Source organism: Cryptomeria japonica, chromosome 2 (assembly GCF_030272615.1).
Source record: "Cryptomeria japonica chromosome 2, Sugi_1.0, whole genome shotgun sequence".
Classification (NCBI taxonomy): Eukaryota; Viridiplantae; Streptophyta; class Pinopsida; order Cupressales; family Cupressaceae; genus Cryptomeria; species Cryptomeria japonica.
The window spans coordinates 242,073,501-242,093,216 of NC_081406.1; the positions used below are offsets into that span (position 1 = coordinate 242,073,501).

Below are 19,716 nucleotides of genomic sequence, written 5' to 3' on the forward strand. Positions count from 1 at the left end.
GACATAAGAACACAATGGATATGTAAACAAAGCCTCAACACAAAGTCTGAAACTCAAATGTTCTCTTTATATTGCTTGAGAATTCAATTTACAAGTATAAAACACAAAGTCTTTATCGCTGTAAATTTCTGCAGAGTTTTCTTGCTTCTCCCAAAAGATAAAAATTACAAGGAGCGCCCTCCTATATATAGGTGAGGGGTTGAGAGCAAAAAGTGTTTGAAGTCCAACTAACTAAGATTTATTCCACAACTAACTATGACTTATTCCAAATTACAGTCTTATTGTCTTTCAACTTGTAATTTGTTTACATGTAATTACAAGTTACAAGAATACGAGTAATGTGATTACTTGCAATTACTATTTTTGACATTACATGTAATTTGTCAAAGGAAATTACAAATGCATAATTGAAACTAATCTAAGTGTCTGAGACACGACTCTATTTACATCATCCTATGTCTAAGAGGTCTTCATGCTGTTGCAAGATGTTGGCACTTGGAAGTATTCAAGATCGGTGAAGGTATTTGTCCAGGAACATTAACTTGCATCATTTGACCATGAATGGTAATGACAGTGACCTCATGAAGATCAACCACTAAACTTGAAGATAATCAACATTCTTTGTTGGTCACTATGACAGTGAAAGTCATCGCTTTTTACCACACAGCGCTGCTATAATGCATTGTAACAATGCATTCCTCTGCAATATTACTCCTTCATTTGTCAAGTTCTCTCTTACAATGGCATTGACCTCCACATTTAGTGAAGGAAAGAAAATATTCCCAATGGTGAGACTAGAACTGTCATCCCTGATTGTAGATAGAACTTGACTTAGCCATTGTTCTCTGCTTCATGGTTTGTGATATTGTGACCTTCTCTAGGCATATGATAACGTACTCTTTTCATTTTACATCACTACAGTCATCAACACTGGCTTTTGCTTACTGCCTTTACATGCATTAAGACCACTTGCAACTGGGAGGCGTGGGAATGAGAGTATGCAGGTCGAGTCTTAAAACCCGACCTACATGTAGAGTTGCAATTATAGGTACTTGCAATGCAGGTCTAGAGATCCGATCTCAGATAGAGAACAATAAAACTCTTGTAATTCGGGTTTGGGGGGGCGGAATGCAAGTGCAAATGAAACATGGTGAACTTGGAATCCGGAATTTGTTGAAACACGAGTTGGGAGGAAAGAAGATACTTATACTTGCAGTCGGGCCTTGGAGACCCGAATGCAAGTGAACATGGAGCAAGATTGTAAGGTAGGTATAAACTTGCAATTGGGGTTTCAAGACCTGATTGCAAGTGAAGCACATGAAAACATTCATGCAATATTGGCTTGCAATCAGGTCTTGGAACCCCGATTGCAACTCCTTCAGATGCTTCCAAATTTTTGAGGCTGACTTGCCAAAAGGAATTTGAGGTAACTGGTCATGTGTGACAGAGAGCTTAAGAAGCATGATTGCTTCCCTATTGCAATCATCAAATTTGTCCTCGTCGACTCCGACTATGGTAGGATGAGATTCTTTGTCCAAAACAAGATCATCAAGGCGGCGATATTCGAAAATAGTTAGCATGCGCTGCTTCCAAGTACTATAATTTTTGCTGTTGAATCGCTGATTGCCTTCCAACATCAAGTTGGTCAATTACGCCATCTTGCACATTTCCCAATGCATGAAAAACAAGAAAACTTGAAAAGACATGAATTTGAAACAGAGGCAAAATCAAGTACAAACTTCAAAAAAGACGAAGTATGGCTGACACGGATTTCGAAAAAGAATTTGCTGACCCAAAAAATCCGACGAAGACCCAGAAGAGTTCTTGAAAAACCCACAAAGAATCTAAAATCAGAATGCAAATTTGACGGTTCAAAATTGGAGGCACGAAAAACAATGCACCCAAAAAAATCTGACAACGACCCAATTGAGGTTTCGAAAAACCCAAAAGAATTCTGCAATCAAAATAAATTTGCGACTTGAAATGGAGGGTATAAACCTTAGCCGAAAATGCAGAACCTCAGGTTGTGAAAAAAAAATTGTGTAGGAGGCTAAAATATTTTCGGATTTGATGCAAAAGAAATTTTGAGGGTCAACAAACCCTAGCCACCAAGAAATGCAAAGATCCCGCCAAAAAATCCATCATAGAAGAGCGTCGTGCGAACCTAGAGCAAAGTCGTGCGTTAAAAATTCGCAAAAAATCGCGTCTGAGAGTTGATGGGTCATGGTGATAAGCGCCGTGTTGGGCTGAAAACCCAAAACCCATGTTGTACAAACAAGAATAGAGCGAAAAATCACGTCGCACACAGGGATAGGAGGATCGTGGGTCACTAAAATGGTCGTGGGTTGAAGAAAATGCAAGACCAGAGGAAAGGAACACAAGGGCTGCAGCAAGAATGTGCCAAAATGACGTGAATAACCCGTTTGTCACACGAACTTTTGAAAAAATCCGGGAAAAAGAAATACCCGACGATCACAGTATGCACCATCGGAAAAGATTGCAGAAAAAAATATATTTATTTTTTGGAAAAATCTTTGATTCCCGCTTTGATACCATATTACGGAAACGTAATTGGTAGAAAAATAATTGTTGTATTAACAATGAGCAAGAACGCTCAATAAATATATTACAAAGATTTATAAAATAGAAAGTTTCTAAAATACAATATATTACACGATTGAGCATTAATAACTAACTTAGGAAAATATAATATTAATAGTGATGTATGATGTGATATTGCTGGAATCACAAGGGGGATTACATTTATGGACACTGTTGGAACGTAGAATCTATACTAACTCATTTGGAAAATAAAGATAAAAGAGATGAGGGTTAAGAGATCCAATCTAATCCTAAGAATGTAAGAAACCATTGTTGACTCAGTGCAACCAAACCAAGCTTTGCTTCGCCATGAGGAAACAACTACACAAATATGGTGCAATCTCCTAAGGATAAGCGAATGATTTTCAAATCACCTATGCACATCAACATTACGAACAATGGGCATACAACAATTGAAGTTAAGCTTTAATCAAGTTCAATCTAACCACACACTGCAATTTGCAATCAACAAACTCCAAGTGGTATGAACATTAGGCTTCACCATTCGTCAACAATAGATTTTCTATTCATCTAACACATCTAAACTACGAGAAGTAGAGACCATGCAACAAGTTGAAATAGCACACAAAATCCACCATCTCTTCAATGAAAATAGTATGTTTATTACATCTGTAGATGGAGGAAATGGGAAACTAAATCATGGATTTAGCTTCTTCCAACATCCAACAATGAAGTACCTGCAAAACACACACATGCAAAGCCAAAATAAACAAAGAAACACACATGCATGTTACATAATCCACTCCATTGCACTCCTTAAACCAAGATCTTATGTAGATAATATTGCTCTCAGAAGCACACACAAGAAGCTATGGTTTTTTGGAGATTCAAGATGATTGATGCAAAGGAAGCTAAAGAAAATGAAGTGCCAAGATGTTGAAGAATACAAACTGACATAAGTTCGACGCATAAAGATGAGATGCCCAAATAAGAGAGGGGGCTTTGTTTAAATAGATTTTGTCCGGGCGAGTTCATGTTGTGGGATGAATATGGGATAATACAAGATGAGTGGTATAGGGAAAATGAGTGGTCAAAATGGTAAGTGGGAAATGGTAAGTGGTAGGAGGGGATATTTAAGGGTTTTATTAAATAAATAGAGAAATGTGTATAACATGAATGCATGAAGGTGTATGCATGATATAATGTTTTATTTAATAAATTTAATGGATAAATGGTAAGATATTAATAATAATATAATAAAAGATGGGAATTATGAATAATGAATTATGGAGAAATGATAATGTAATAATAGGGACTCGCCCGATGTTCGGAGAAATTTGAAATTAAATGAAGATAATAAATTAACGGAAATTTTTATGTGTCTACAACATCAAGCCTTGGCAACAATCCCCTTTCCTCCTACTCTACTGCTACTAACTATCTGGCTATCAACTATTCACTATTAACCTTTACAAATGAAATGATTGAGCCTTATATAGAGGTCTCATTACATTTCAATGGCTCAAATTGATTCAAGATCAATGGCCAAGATTTAACAATAAAACCCTAATTAGGGTTAGTTACAAGTAACTCCATTCGACCAATGAAATAATTACAATGAGTGGTACAATGAATAAACTTCAATGCAGTGCCCTGTGTTACCTACTCCACTCTTGGATGAGTCAGGTTCATTGAACTTGAACATGTTGATGTGAAGTAACTTGATTGTTGGATGATGACTAGGATGTCACCTCAACATGCTCCTCGTGTAGATCATCACAAAGTGTTTGTGGTTTGATCAATATCTCTTGATACTCAACATTATCTAGTTGCTAGATGTGATGATGATGGGGCATATTCCCAAATTGCGTCATCCAAATGATCAAGCATCTATCTTTTCCTAACTCTTTTGAAACTACCTAGCTTGATCACGCTTGTATTTCCATTCACTGTCTCGGTAAGATTGACCTCCTATGTATGATGCTTGATCTTGACTTTCACAATGTCTTCACTTGACTTGAATAGCTTGACTTGATGTGAGGGTACCTCCATGTTGTACTAGCCTTAGATCTTGGATTTCTGAAGGAAATTCAAGATAATCGCAATGTTTCCTCATGTTCATTGTTCTTCTCTTGGTGTGACGCCCTTGAACCTCTTTCTAAGTCTATCTTCAAATATGTTTAGCTTTCATCATCCTCATGTTGCATTTACTCCATATCTCATGGCGATGATCTTGATGCTAGCCTCCCTTGCATTGTTGAGATGTCTTGAAAGGTCTTTGATCTTTTGGAATTCATGTGAAGTCTTCTTCATGTGGTGGTTGCATCCTTGCTTAAGTCCATCATGATGTTCATCCCCTCCTTGCATGTGATATTCCTCTTGTAGAGCAAGGTTGCCTTAACAGTGTTGCACTTTCCTTGAAGTCCTCTCTTCAAGTCGTATCTTTCCTAGCTTCCCCTTCTTGCCTCAAAAAGCTGAAAAGAAACCAAACAAGAATTAAGGATCAAACAAGTAAAATAATAAAAGAACACTTAATCTTTTACCTTCTTACAACATCAATTAGGTCTCCAAAGATCAATTTAAATCTGGAAAAGAGAACCCGCTTGATAGAATTCACTTGAGTTCTTTTGATTTAAGTTTTGATCCAAAAAAATGGCTTAGATTTGCACCCTACACCTAGGTCTTCTCTTCTTTTATTTACCTTGAAGTGATTGTTTGAAGCATAGGCTTTGATGCTTGTTTTAAATCCTCCTTGCCCCCTCACACTTCCATGCTAGGCTGACCTAGACCCCTAGAGGATCAATCCCACCAGCCTAAAAATGCTTAGACCTTAGCACATAGTAAGCTGACCCACACTTTATCCAGCTAGAGTGGGTTTCAAGTAGTCAAATGCACAAATTTAAAGCACATTTAGGGGTTCTATGTGTACAAAGGTGGGTGCTGAATGCAAGTCGGCTAGCATACATTTTATTTACCCTTCTTTCCAAGTTGGCCGTGCTGGCCCTTTCATCATTGAAGGAGGGATATAAATGAAGGATTAGTTCTCCCTTTTTACCTCGCAATTCAAAATTAAATAACATCCTCTGTAAGTATGAGTCATCAACTTCAGGTCTGATTCACATGTTGGAATCCTGATTTATGTCTGCTCCAATTTAATATTGGTCTGATTTCTTCTTTCAAAGTCTGACTTTTGTCACCCTTATTTAATTACCCCCTTCCCTGAGCGCATGTGAAGGGTTACTTTGCATAGCGAATTTGGAGGGATCACTTGCACTGAATGAAGCTTCAGTGAGTTTAGGTAGCTGGATGCACAAATTGGCAAGCTTCAACACTTAAACCATATAACTACCCTCCCCTTGAGCGCATTTAGACATCTTGGCTGCATAGTGGGTTCAAGAGGGAGCTTTTCACAATGTTGATTTCCTTCTTAGCCCTCTTGACTTGATCATCTCTCATCCCTTTGAGCAGGGTCCCCTTCCAGAGCGGGTTTGGAATACACCTTTGCATAAAAACATGGAGCGGAAACCAAGTGCTAACTTGCACAAATAAAGATAGGATCTAGAAGGTCAAATGCACCAAGTTGATGCTGGAGGGCACATTTGGGAGGCTTGCTTCCACCTAGATCTGGACTCCAAATCTGATTCAGACTGATTCATTCAATTTCCTAAGGTCAGACTTTCACTCAAACTCCTCATTCATCTCCACCCCTAGGGCGCATGTAAGGTAGGCTTGTGCACAAGGCTTGCTTTGATCGAGACTTAATCAATTTTAGGGTCCACTTCCTTACTTGCCTTGAACGCATCCCAGAGGTGAGCATAGACAAAGTTGCAATGAGTGCATGAGAGGTATTGACTCACACAAACACTTGGGAGTGCTCATTGAGGATGCCCTTGCACAAAATGAAGCAGATTTCAGGCATGCTTATGCACAAGATCATGAATTCATGTAGAAGGTAGTATTGGATACAAAGGGTGAAGCACATGATGTAGGTGTTTGCACAACTTAAAGTGCTAAAACGCATATGCAACTTACCCTTGTACAAACCGTAAGGTGTGCGTACTTAAAGCTTGAACTTGCACAAAGGTTAGGACAAGGTCACATTGCAAGGTGGTTTCACCATGACTTAGGCAATCTTATCCTCTATTTCCCACTTGAGCACATCCAAGGTGATGTCTTGCACAATGTCACACATGGAGCAGATTTTGAAGGACGTCTTGCATTATACACGAATCTCCCCCCTTCATTGAGGGCTGGCATTGCATTGGTAGGGTAGGCTTGCACAACTTAATACGTGAATCAAGGGGGTTAACTTTTACTTTTTTCCCCCTAGGTCCTACATACTGTAGACTTACAACTCATGGCTCTAAGGTTATGTGCTTGCAGTTCCTGATGGAACTGCAGGCAAGCTTACCACTACATGCACAAACATCACCTTCCAGTGACATCCAAGACTCTTAGCTACCTGACAACATTTGCAACTAGGCGACTTCACTACATGGCAACATTTAAAACATAACACTAAGCAACATGATCTCAACCTTGTCTTGACAAAACCTACCTCTACTCTTAAGCAAAGGTTAACAACTAAGACCACTGCCAAGCTAAGACGACCAACTAAAACACTTAAGCCAAGAAAAAAAGTGGGGGTCCCCATTTGCATTGGGGCGATGTGTGCAAACGTCACAACATGTACTTAGATTGATGAGAGATTACACCAAGGGGAAAATGCTTGTGCAAGCGTGACATGGTTTATGATTTAAACAATGACTGTCAATGAAAATATTCACATACAAATTGCTCAGACCTGGAATAATGCAATGAAAATCAACTGCAAGCATTCACACAAAATACTTATATTAGAAATGCCCATGTAGATTAAAAAGAGATGTGTATGTACATTGAATAGAACAAAGTATTTGATTTATACATTTCATTCAGATGACTACAGAGATTTGCTACAAGTATTTGCTGATGATCAAAACTGCAATAATTACAAATATATTTTGAAAATGATCATATTGTTAACGTATTCAACTACTGCTGAAGTCCTCCAGGTTGAAGTGTTCATGCAATCTCTTTATGAAGCTGCCCTCCAAAAACCAAAGGGTATTTTGTCCTTCGGGAGGGTAACAGATCTTTAAATATAGGGGGTTTGATTCTTATATCTAATCATTCAACACAAGTGCTCGTATTTGGGTTTAGAGATTGTTGCTGGCGGACAATAAAAAAAAAAACTCATTGTGAAGGAACATACACGACTATGTAATAAAGAATCTACAATTACTTGATTCACGAATATTGCATAGCAAATAATTGTAGAATGATGCATAAATATTCACATATGAAGGGCTGTTTTCACTGAAATGGTTTTGCTTGCCTGAACATATCTAACATGTATGACTGATGGTGATTACCGAATTGAAAATCACTTGTAAAGATATTTCCTTCCTACCTACTTTTACATTTGTGCTACATACTTGAATTTGCATGGTTACAGAAGATATATTTAGTGTCATTTCTGAGCTACAAATGCGCACTGTTTCTTTATCCTTGCATGCTACAGTTTTCTGTTAACTTGTTTTCATGAAGATTTACTCCTTTCCATCTGAGTATCAATAATGATATATTCTAATAATTTGTGTTATATTTATGATAAATTTGTTATGATGCATTTCTTGGCAGATGGCTGTTCATGTATTGCTGTCAATGGTGATATTGTTGCTCAAGGATCACAGTTTTCTCTCCATGACATTGAAGTTTTAACAGCAGTAGTAGATTTGGATTCTGTATGATATCCTTTTTCACCCTTAATCTTATTCCATAGAATTTGAATGTTTGTGGAACTGTATTTTCAACCCTTTAATGCATAAAATGACTACTATAAATCTTGTTTATCTTACTTTTCTTGTAAGTAACCCTTCATTGCAAAAATAAGTTATTTTGATAGGAAATGCAATGAACACAAGTATAACATCGACAGGATCAATTTGCAAACTATGAAGTCACATTGGGAAATAGAGAAAATGGGAGATTTTGGGATAGTTTCATTCAAGTGATTGCTTTTATTTAGTGGAATGCATTATTTAGTGGAATGCATTAGGTCTCAACCATGCACTCCAGATATTTTTTTCCACCAACATTGTGTCAGTAAAATAATGCTTGCATATAACTGGATCAAAACAAGCTGCTCACAAAATTATCTTCAGAGACTTTCCATCATTATTGACATAATCCAACATTGTCTATGATAGAAGACACTGTCTATAAATTTTTCAAACAATTGTTTAATATCTTACGGACCAAAAGTCAATCAATCAATGTATGTTATGACTGATGGAAATGATCCACCATGATGTCTGCATGGCAATCTTCAATAAGATCTCTGGGCCACAGTTGTGTTTATGATTCTGTTGATCTCTGTCTTGCAGACAATCCTTTCCTCTATTTATATGATAAGAATCCCATGAAGACTTATAAGTCTCAGATATCAAGTGCCACTAGTTTCAATTTTCTGGCTTTCCTTTGTTCAGGGGCTCCAAAACTCGTCTCTGACCAATTTTTTTTGGTACAACAGCAGGAAAATCGTGAGCCTATGCTTAAGTCTCATCTTAGGATGAGTAATGATATCTTGGCCTCCTGCATGATCATCTTCATCAGCTGCATGTTTATTTGTAATGTCTCCTACTCGGATTTGGTCTAATTTAACCATAATCAATCTATTTTCAAAGTACTAATGACTTAAACTAACTTGATTAAGAGTCAAGTCTATCTTACACGAGTCAAATCTGTGATATTCGATCTTTCTTTAGTCTATCAAGTACTTGCTAACTTACCATACTAAATAATTAATCTTATTCTGATTCATTTATAAATCATTTACATATTTATTAAATATTATTTGTATGAATTATTATGTAATATTACAGAGTAATTTCTAAAAGTATTATGTTAACCATAATTATTATATTAATATCTATTATTATCAATATCTATATTTACAATCATTAGGGGAAAAGCAGGTTTTGAGGGGACTTGAAACCCCATACAACAGGTTTTGGAGGGACCCGAAACCCAATAGATTTTACTGGGATCTAGAACCCAACAAAGCAGGCTGCTAAAAGAAATAAACAATGAAAAACCGCAGTCAAAATCCAGCAAAGATGACTAAAACCAGCAACAACCAGCATAGTCACGCCACACCCAACAAAGCTACAGCTCCAAACTATAGCACGGAAGAGTAATAATCGAGGGTATAACAAGCGCCCTCAGCCAACTTTCAGGGTTTTGAAAGGTACCGTTAACCTTCAATAACAACATCAGATTACAACAAATATTCATACAATTTGAATCTGGCCAGTAGGGGTTTTGAAAGGCTCCCTCAACCTTCAAACTGGGTTTTAAAATGGAACCCAAAACCAGCAACCAGGGGTTTTGCCAGGCACCCTCAACCTTAAATAATGAGCTCAGAACACCAGACACAAGATTTTCCCCAAACCAAAGACAACAGAAAGACCTACTGGGCCCTTTACAACTAATAGCAACCGGCTTGCCTATGGGATAAACCAGGAACCCACCACTAGAAAAAGAGGGAATAAAGACCCCAAAAACCAGAAGGAAGGAGGCCAAACCAAGAAACAACAAAAAGGAACTAGTCCAGGAGACAAGCTAGGAATCTGGGAAAAAGAACTTCCAGACCCACCCAAGGAGACACCTTTGAGAGAAGAAACACGCATCCATAGCCAACAGCAAGAGGAGCACCAAAAGTCGAAAATCCCCAACATTCCATCTCTCCACCTCAATAGGAAAGATCTCCACCTCTACAGGACGAAGAATGAAGCAAAAAGACAACAACCAACACTCTCCAGCAGCAAGCAGAAACCAGCCCTTTCCCCTCCACCAAATATCCACCTCCACGGGAAATATGGTCACTTCTAACAGACAAGGAGGGGAGAAGAACAAGAGCCAAGAAACCCCCCTCAAAGGTTCATACCAAAGACAAATCTCCACCTCAATAGGAGAGTAGCCCAACAAAGAAGAACCAAAAAAAGAAGCTCCTTCTAAGAACTAGAGCACCAAAGGCCAAAACAACAAAAAATCCTCAGCACAGAGGAGAGGAGAGAACACAAAGAGCCTCTCCACAAGAGATCCGCCAGGGTCCCAGGTCTTCCCAAACACCATCCCAGACACAGGCAGGAGAACACCACCAACCAAAGAAAGAGCAGAAAAAAGGCCATTGACAGGAACCACCACACACTTGAAGATCAAAAACAGAGGCCACAAAAAACCCATGCCAAAACGCTTCCATCGCTGCCGCAGCCTCCACTCCTTCCTCTGCACCAACTCCTCCAGCCACCAATCCAGCAAAAAAGATCCACAAAGAGCCCCATCAGACAGTTGCAACATGGAAGGTGAAAGGAGGAGAGGGAGGAAGTCATTGTCATCTGCAGTACCATCTTCCCCATCTTCTGCAACTCCTTCGCACAAAATCATCCTCATATGGTGCATGTTAACACAAGTATTTACAATCATTATGTTACTCCTTATTCTGATTTGAGTATATATACATATATAAACAAATGAATTAAATAATATTACTAATTATTTATGGATTTGCTAGTATCCTTTTATATAATTTACTAATACTACTACCACTTAAAAACAATCCTAATTGGTAATATGTTTAGGGGTTGGTATTGGCAGACAGATCTGACGCATGGTCTGCCACTTTCATGATACTTGATATCCTTATCAAATTTAATGCACTCTATGTTAAATTCTGCATAGAAACATTATCAGACTTCATATAGTAGAAATACATCCCCACGCATACCATCAAGGGCAAGGATAGGGCAAGGATACTACCGCCTGTCGCTTAATACTGATCTGATCTGTTCTGATTGGTGGTTCCCCCCTATTTTCCTCCTTTCGAGTGCTGATCTGCTATATGTATATTCCTCAAATTAGTATTGGAGGGTTACGTCCTTTCCATGGTACACGACCCTCCCAAAAGTGGTATCTCTTAATAACCATCCCTTGCCCCTTCACTAATGAATTGCTGTTGTCAATCTTTAATGAGTTTGTTGACTAAGTGTAATCGTTCCATATCAATGATTAATTACACTGGTTAATATAAGAACAATTCGATGCTCCTTTAATCATACTAATCTCTAACGCGTGCCTTACTTATTGCTGTATTGTTGTCTTGTATAAATATTGCTGTATGTACACAAGTTTATGCTTCGATTTCTGTTCTTACGAAGATAACCACTGCTTGATAGATTGCTGTTCTGATCAACTGCCAGTTCGATCTGCCATATACCACACAATCAATCTTAAATCGCTGTGTATCATAACACACCGTCTTCTTGTTGTTCATATACCCATCATAGTTGTAGTAATCCGAACACTTATGAAATTGCTACCACCCTTTTATTTGTCTTTGTATTCACTGCTTTAATCAAATGGATTGTTACCTTTAACCATGAGTCAACTCATCTGTGATGACTTGTATTTGTTTCTAATTACATCGAATCTCCAATAGTAATAATTACATTGTATTTGTCTATAATTTATAATATATTAATTCTGTTTATAATAATATTGATATTATTAATAATAAATATTAATGAATATTAATGAAATAATAATATATAATAAATATTAATGAAATAATAATATTTAATAAATTTCAAATAATCATTAATTAATAATATTAATAATTGCTTCATTAGGATATATATAATGATCAATGAGGCAATATGACATTATTTAAGGGTCCTTTGTAGCATTCATGATATCTTGGCCTCCTACATAATCTTCTTCATCAGCTACATTTATTTAAGGGTCCTTCCCTTGCAGGACTATTTACACTTGTACTGCGTTATATGGCATGGGAGCTAACCACTTTATGTTTATCCCCTTGCTTTGTGCATCTTTGTTGCAATTTGTGTTAAGTTACATTTCATAGTGTAAGATCCTTTTATCCTTGTACTTATCTTTTATAATTAATTGTACTTTCTAAGTCAAACTCAACTATTTTGAGGGCATTGCTACAGTTTTTTCCTGTCTTTCTTTGTGAGGGCCATCACCTTAATATCCAATCTGCAACAATTTGGAGATGAGCTGTTTTAATGTTGGATTATTGTCACTGATGTCAAAGGCAAAGTCTAAATAATTGGAGGTTAGATTGTGCCAAAATTATGGCACCATTATCGAGATATCATTGGGCAAGGAAGGTTATTTCCTACATGGGCCAACCCATGTCTAGCGCTACAGAATGTATATAGGATACCGTGAATCCCAATCTACGAACACAATATATTACTGAGTCTAAATTCTAGAGATGGCACTAGGGAGGTTGTTAAGGATCGACCACCTTAGATGAGGCTACCGCTGGACATGGATGCATACATGGTATAGTAGAGGAATTCCACTAATTAGTGGCCCTTGTTAGCGGAATATTGCTCCTTGATAAGACTGGCCAATTCTTTTCAATTAGCTTAGAATAATGTGTTGTAGATATCTAGGTGTATGGGAGGGAGCTTGCATGGGGGTAGTTCATTCTAGAACAACTAAATAGAAATTTCCATCACATGACATACAAATATAGTAGCAGTGTGGGATCAACGAGTCTACTTCCTTGATTTTAAATTGCAGAATAAAAAGTAAATAAAATTGGATGACCCTCCTCATAGAGCCGCCCCATTTGTGGGTGTTAAAATTATAAATAAATTATACTCCAAACGGAACGACCTCTTTTGACTTTGGTGGCCAATTTGAAAGGGTGCCGGTGTTTAAATAAAGTAAAATATATTTTATGCCTTCATAGCTGACCTCCTTGAAGACCCACTCCTTTTGGGTGAAGAGGTGCTTGTGTGGGATATATATGAAGGTAAATTGGTGGTGTTAGAAGCAAGAATTTTTTGAATAACTTTCCAATTTTTGAGCAGATTTGTGAGTTAAAAACATAGTTTTGGAGCAGCTCTATGGTAGATTTATGAGCAAATTGTTGAAGACTATATTACAGATTGGTGAACAACTGTATGGCAGATCTATGAGCAGAAAATATTGAAGATTATAAGCGGATTTAAAGAAGCATTTTTAGAGCAGAATTGTGGAGGAGAATTAAAGCTGATCCTAGAAGAAGTTTCATACAATTACCATATCATTCCTTTGGAGATTGCTGCCTCTCATTCAAGGAGATTGGTGTCTCTTGTTGAGTTGGTGCTTAGTGGTGGAGATTGTTGTCTCCAGTGGGTTGGTTCCAATGAATCATCTAGAGGGGATTGTTGTCTCCTTTGGGTTGGTGCCTAAGAAATTTGTAAGAAGATTTATACAAGCAATATTTTTGTCATGGTTTTCTCTTGTAAGGGTTTCAACGTAAAATCCTAAGTTTCTTATGTGTGTAGATTTTTGCTTTGCATAATTGTTGCATCTTATGTTATTGATATTGTGCAATTGATATGCATAAAGTTTGAGAAAGTAAAAATAGATTTATACTGTTTCTCCCCCCACTTTCAGTATAAGCATGCGTGTTTCTTCATTTAAGTGGCCTTCAAAAGGAGCAAGATCCATAGAATGCACCTTAACAGCTGGAACTATAGCTTTATAATAATTTTTACCATGATCTAGCTCTTGAGTTCTTACCTCAACTTCTGCCTGTGCTGTTACCATTGCATGATGTCAACTTGCAACTGGGTTATTATTGCACTTTGTTGAGCACATCTAGTACACAGATTCTTCTTGACAACTTTTTGAATTCCTGTCATAAAGCTCAATTGATAAGTCATTTGGCTTCCTTGAACCCACAATTTCTTTGACAAGAGACTTTGTACATAGACATATTGTATGCCTGCATGGTGGATTATTCTTATCATTTTGACTTGCATCTTTTACTGTAATACAAAAAGGAATGTCGTGTGAGGTGAAACCTTTCTTTGAATTCTGAGGTAAGCTTCTTTTTGAGAAGAGTGAAGGAAATGATATGTTTCCTTGTACTGAAAGTTATTAAAAGCTAGTAACAGTGATAATTTAAGTATGCAATACAGACAAACTTAAGCTAGAAGCCTGCCTTTTTGTTCCCTTGCTAGGGTAAAAGGTGATTTAGCGCTTCTTCATTGACTAAATTTTTTATATTTTCTATCTATTGCAGAAAAGACTTATAATAGGAATAAAATTACAAGTGATTGAATTGAATAAAACAAAAAATTACTATGAAGTTGCATGCAAAGCTTTGAAACTTCTTTCAATAAAGACTAATAGAAAACTTTACAATAATTGCCAAATTATACTTAATTCAAAAGACAATTGAACATGAAAATCATAATAACTCTTTGAACAACAATCTCAGCAGCAACTAGATATAAAATTACCATTAGGAAACTAAGTGCAAATGACACTTTTTTTAATGGTTTACAAAACATTGAATAAAAAATAAATAGAAAGTTAACTAGAACTTTTGGGCTATAAGAATAAACAATATTTTGATAAGATAACTATGCCTAAATAAATTTTCAAGATAGTGATCTATAACATCACCTCTTCTGAAATAAGATGAATCCTCAAATCATCCAGACAAAATAGCACCAGCTAAATTTAGTTACTTGGTGATTCGATCTGGTAGGCCTAATGCAAAAGCAACATCGTAGATATACTAAATACATTTATGAACTTTGGATTTATTAGGTACTGTTGCTGATCCATTGGCACAATCTATTTCTGTTGCACATATCCAACCTTTGACATTGACGCCTCTAAGTTTGTTGGTTTTTCCTTTCCTTTTTGAATCTCTATATTGTTTTTTGGCCAACTCATACATGTTACATGTGCATTTCCAAATTTTTTATTTGTCAAACATTGAAAGTATCTAGATCCACTAACACATCATGCTCAGTAGAATACTTACATGGGGTAGCAGTCACAAAACAAGAAATCAACTATTCTACATCGTTCAACTTATTTTTCTGTTCATACAAACTAGAAATGATCTCATCAAACATCCTCGTCAAAAATTATATTTCCCCATCCATGTGAAAACTTGCCTTATTTGCAGCTTTGTTAATCCTAGGGTGTTCGAAGGTTTAAGCTTTTCTACTAAATTGCTGAATTGGGTACGTGGTTATTATACCTCATGAATATGGCAGGATTTTTTCAGGGGTTGGGTATGTTTTGTTATGTATGTTAAAAAAGTATTTTATATATGTATTTTAGAGCACACACAATAATAATCTCATAATTATTCAATTACTGTTTTATAATTCCTTCAATAAGAGATTACAAATATATAGGATGAATAGTCTAACTACTATAACAACTCAACTAACTTCTTACTGTAAATGTAGGTGGGTGAGTTGTGTTAACAATTCACATTTTTATTCTCACACACAATTACACATTCACTATGATATAATATTGAGTTGTTTCTCAACAACTTAATATTAACTTACAAAACTCTATTCTACTACACATTCTAATAATGTTAACCTTAACACCTTGGTGAAATTAATTCCTAACACTCCCCTTAGTGTGAACATGGGAGAAAGCACATCACATGAACTGAAAATAGAATCATATACTTATGCATACTTTTAGGTCTGCATATTGCTATTTGGATCTTGTTGGACATGATCGCTTACATACAAGAGCTTATCTTGCTTTCACTTCCAGTGCACTTATCACTGGTCAACCACAGTTCCAAGAAGTTTAACAGTTAGAGGACCTCTATTGCTAGCTGCTCTCCTATACAACTGTTTACAATATCAATTGTATCTACATTCCCCTCTTTTCGAACCTAGCAAGGGAATGTTTACAATATTTTTTCTTGCACACAACAATGAAAATAAATAAAATTCAACTAATATAAAAGATGGTCTCATTGTTAGTCGCTAATGAGAAGCACCATTTGGCCTGCTTCCTCCAATACCTCCAGTCTTCATTATGGTAGAACAAAAATCATGCTTGTGCCATCAAAAATGTTGTGTGAGGAATGCCATTCATTCTCCAAGAGGGAAACGTATATGATGCTCCGAGAACTCTAAATAAGTAATGTGTCCAAAAGTTATTCACTACATAGATAAATAGCATGTTCTAAAGATGGGCCTTTGTTTAATAGCGATCGTACTAAAATTTGTATATGTGTTTCTTTCCAATGAACACAAACAACAACAACAACAAAGAAGGGATCACTGAAACCAATTCACGAAGCATGTACTTCAACTCTTTGAATTCCTCATACAAGCAATATGGACAACTATGCCAAGACACAATGCAAACCAGAAAGCTTTGTACAGCAGAAAAAATAATTCTTCCCATCTCTTGCTTGGGTTTGGCACAAGCCATAAATTCTCTACCTTAGGTGTACCCATATCTTTAAACCCAAGTTTTAAATTTGTGACTCCATTGCCATTGACAATATCTTCCTTAGAAGATTTCTACCTCCTCTTCCATGTCTGCGCCATTTTTGTTTCTATGGTCTTTCCAATGGAATAGCCATCGATCTATGCTGAGTTGAATTCAATGCTTCAGCAGTAATGTACAAAGCACTCATTTCCAGAATAGACTTGATGCTTCTGGATGCTGACACTTGTGAATCACGACCTCTGCAACTATGCACTTCTCCCCCCCTTTTTTTATACGATGTCTCCTCAGTACCTATCGCCAAACTCACCATGATGCAGATATTCAAAGTAAAAAAAAAACTGAAAAAAATGACAATTTTCAAATGCGCTTGTTATGACGTTCAAAGATGTATTATTGCACCACCATCTTCTGCTTCAAACTTTTCACTGAATGCAAAAACCATCCTGAAACAATTTTTGAGTTTTATTCCTCATCATCAGCTTTCTAAAAATTTTGGACTTCTTAAATTTTGTTAAGGAATGAGGAAGATATTGCAGTTTCACTGAGACTGTTAGATTGATATAGAAAACTCAAAACAACATACCAGCAAATAGAATGGAGAACAGGTAGAACTAAAAACAATACAATAGTGTCTCTCTTCAACCACCAAGAATAATTCACAGTTCATTTTCAATAGTGCTCTAATACCATATTGAATTCAGAGTACACATTAATAATATTATTCCATTACTGTCCAATAATTTTCTCAATAAGATTTTACAAATATATAAAATGAATAGTCTAACTCCTATTACAACACTAACTTCTTACTCTAAATCTAGGTGGGTTGTTCAACCACCTTAATTTACTGCCTCCTATAGTCACTCCTAAATCTCTACATGAGTTGTGTTCACATACATTATTATTCTCATACACAATTACACACTGACTGTAATATAATATTAAGTTGTTTCTCAACAACTTAATATTAATTTGCTGTAATGCCCCCTTTTTCCGAGTGATTCTCCAACAGGGATTTCTGATGTATTTTTATTACCATTGGATTATGATAAGAAATTATATGGGAATAAAATAATTAAATTAATTATTATAAAGTTGTCTCAGTAAATTAAATCATAAAGATAACTTTATTTAATGAAAGTAACAGATAAAATATAATTAAATATTGTATGGTCACTTTATCAAAAGTACCTTGTAGAAGCTTGATATTTAAAATGAATAATATTGTCTTGGAAAGTTCCAGAAAAGATTATAAAAGGAGGAATGAGGGAGACATTTGGCATTCTGGAGTTCATTCTTCAGCTGGGGACCAAAAACCCTTGGGAGATAGGTGGATTGGACGAAAATCCAACTCCATCCACAGGGGGATTCAGTTCATGTTTCACACATAGGTTTTATCAGTAAAATACGTAAAGTTTTTATCTAAAGACAAATTTCAAGAAGTTTGGAATAATTGCAGAGATTTATTATTCAAAATTATTGATCAGGGTTATTTTTAGAGTAAAATATTTCAGGGCTAATACCAGAATAAAAGATTTGGAAAATGGTGATATAGGGGTTTTGATAAATAGTTTGAAATACTTTCAGATTTGAATAAAGACAAAGCAGATTGATAATCTTTTGAAGATGTGGAGTTATTTGTTTATCATTTAATAATTCCACTTTAGACCTTGCACGGGAAATAAGAATGTGAATGAAGATGCATTGAAAGTCATAGAATGGTAGAGGTGGCACGAAAAGGTTAAGGAGGAGCTGGCGATCTCTTTATTCTTGGTAATCTATTCGCTTCACAAGAAATATCAACCCTTGTGGCTTGCTGGCTTTAGTTATTGCATGGAAATAAGGAGTTATTGGGAGGTGCTTCCTTGCTTATAATTTTGTGTCGTCTTCTTTGGAGTTTATTAGACTTCCATCCTGGAAAGCAAATTGGCAGCAGTAGCAAGATGATAAGTGTGGAATGAATTAAGAGGAATTAAATGTATATTGAGGCTGGCGTCTAAATTGTTATATCGATTGGGGGTTACCATGAAGTGAATACACTTGTGTTGACGTGTATTTTGTACACAGCCAAACATAGAATAAAATACCCAAATGGTACCTTATCCTCTCTTGATTAAAGCCTCTGAATGCTGAAGATATCGCGAAAAGGATCAATCAGGGTGACTTCAAGGTTCTTCGTTGTAGGATCTCTACGTATGGATAAGCACCAGTGGTCGTTGTAAATGCTGTTTCTTCAAGGGGTCTTACGCACTTTTTGAGAAAGCTTGTCCGTGTCACTCTCTTTTGACTGCAGAAACAAGATTTTCCTAATACTAACAGATTCTCAAAAAAAAATAGCAAAAGACAAGGGTTTCAAGAGATGAATTCTAATCTAATCCTAAGAATGACTCAATGTAGGCTAGACTTGGTAAGATTCTACCAATTTCAGTATTGCCAAGCAATTACAACTCTACTGGAATTGATGCGATCTTCGAAGGTGATTAAGTGATTTTCAAATCATCAAGGATATAGATACTATCATAAAGATACATATCAATATTTCAACAATGATTGAATGTTTAAGCAATCTCAATATCTCCAGTTGACCACACAAGGCGTCCTTACAATCAGTAAGAAGCTAGTGGTTTGGAACATGAATCTCACCAAAGATCAGGCACAACACTTAGTCCTTCAAACTTAAACTTAAATACTACTTCGACTGAGAATGATTCAAGAAGATAAACAACCATGAAGATAGCCACAAGTATTGCAATAAAACACCATAACTTCAATATTTTATTGATCTCAAAGCCAAAT

The 19,716-nt window shown here is 36.3% G+C and overlaps 1 protein-coding gene across 2 annotated transcripts in view; it reads left to right on the plus strand.

Annotated features, from left to right (window-relative positions):
* Window positions 1–19,716, plus strand: part of LOC131063290 (glutamine-dependent NAD(+) synthetase) — a 154,721-nt gene that overhangs the window by 49,938 nt on the left and 85,067 nt on the right. For both annotated transcript variants that reach the window (XM_057997074.2, XM_057997075.2), the window contains exon 5: window positions 8,245–8,348. In XM_057997074.2, coding sequence (XP_057853057.2) covers window positions 8,245–8,348 — 104 coding nt within the window. The remainder of the gene's footprint in view (window positions 1–8,244; window positions 8,349–19,716) is intronic.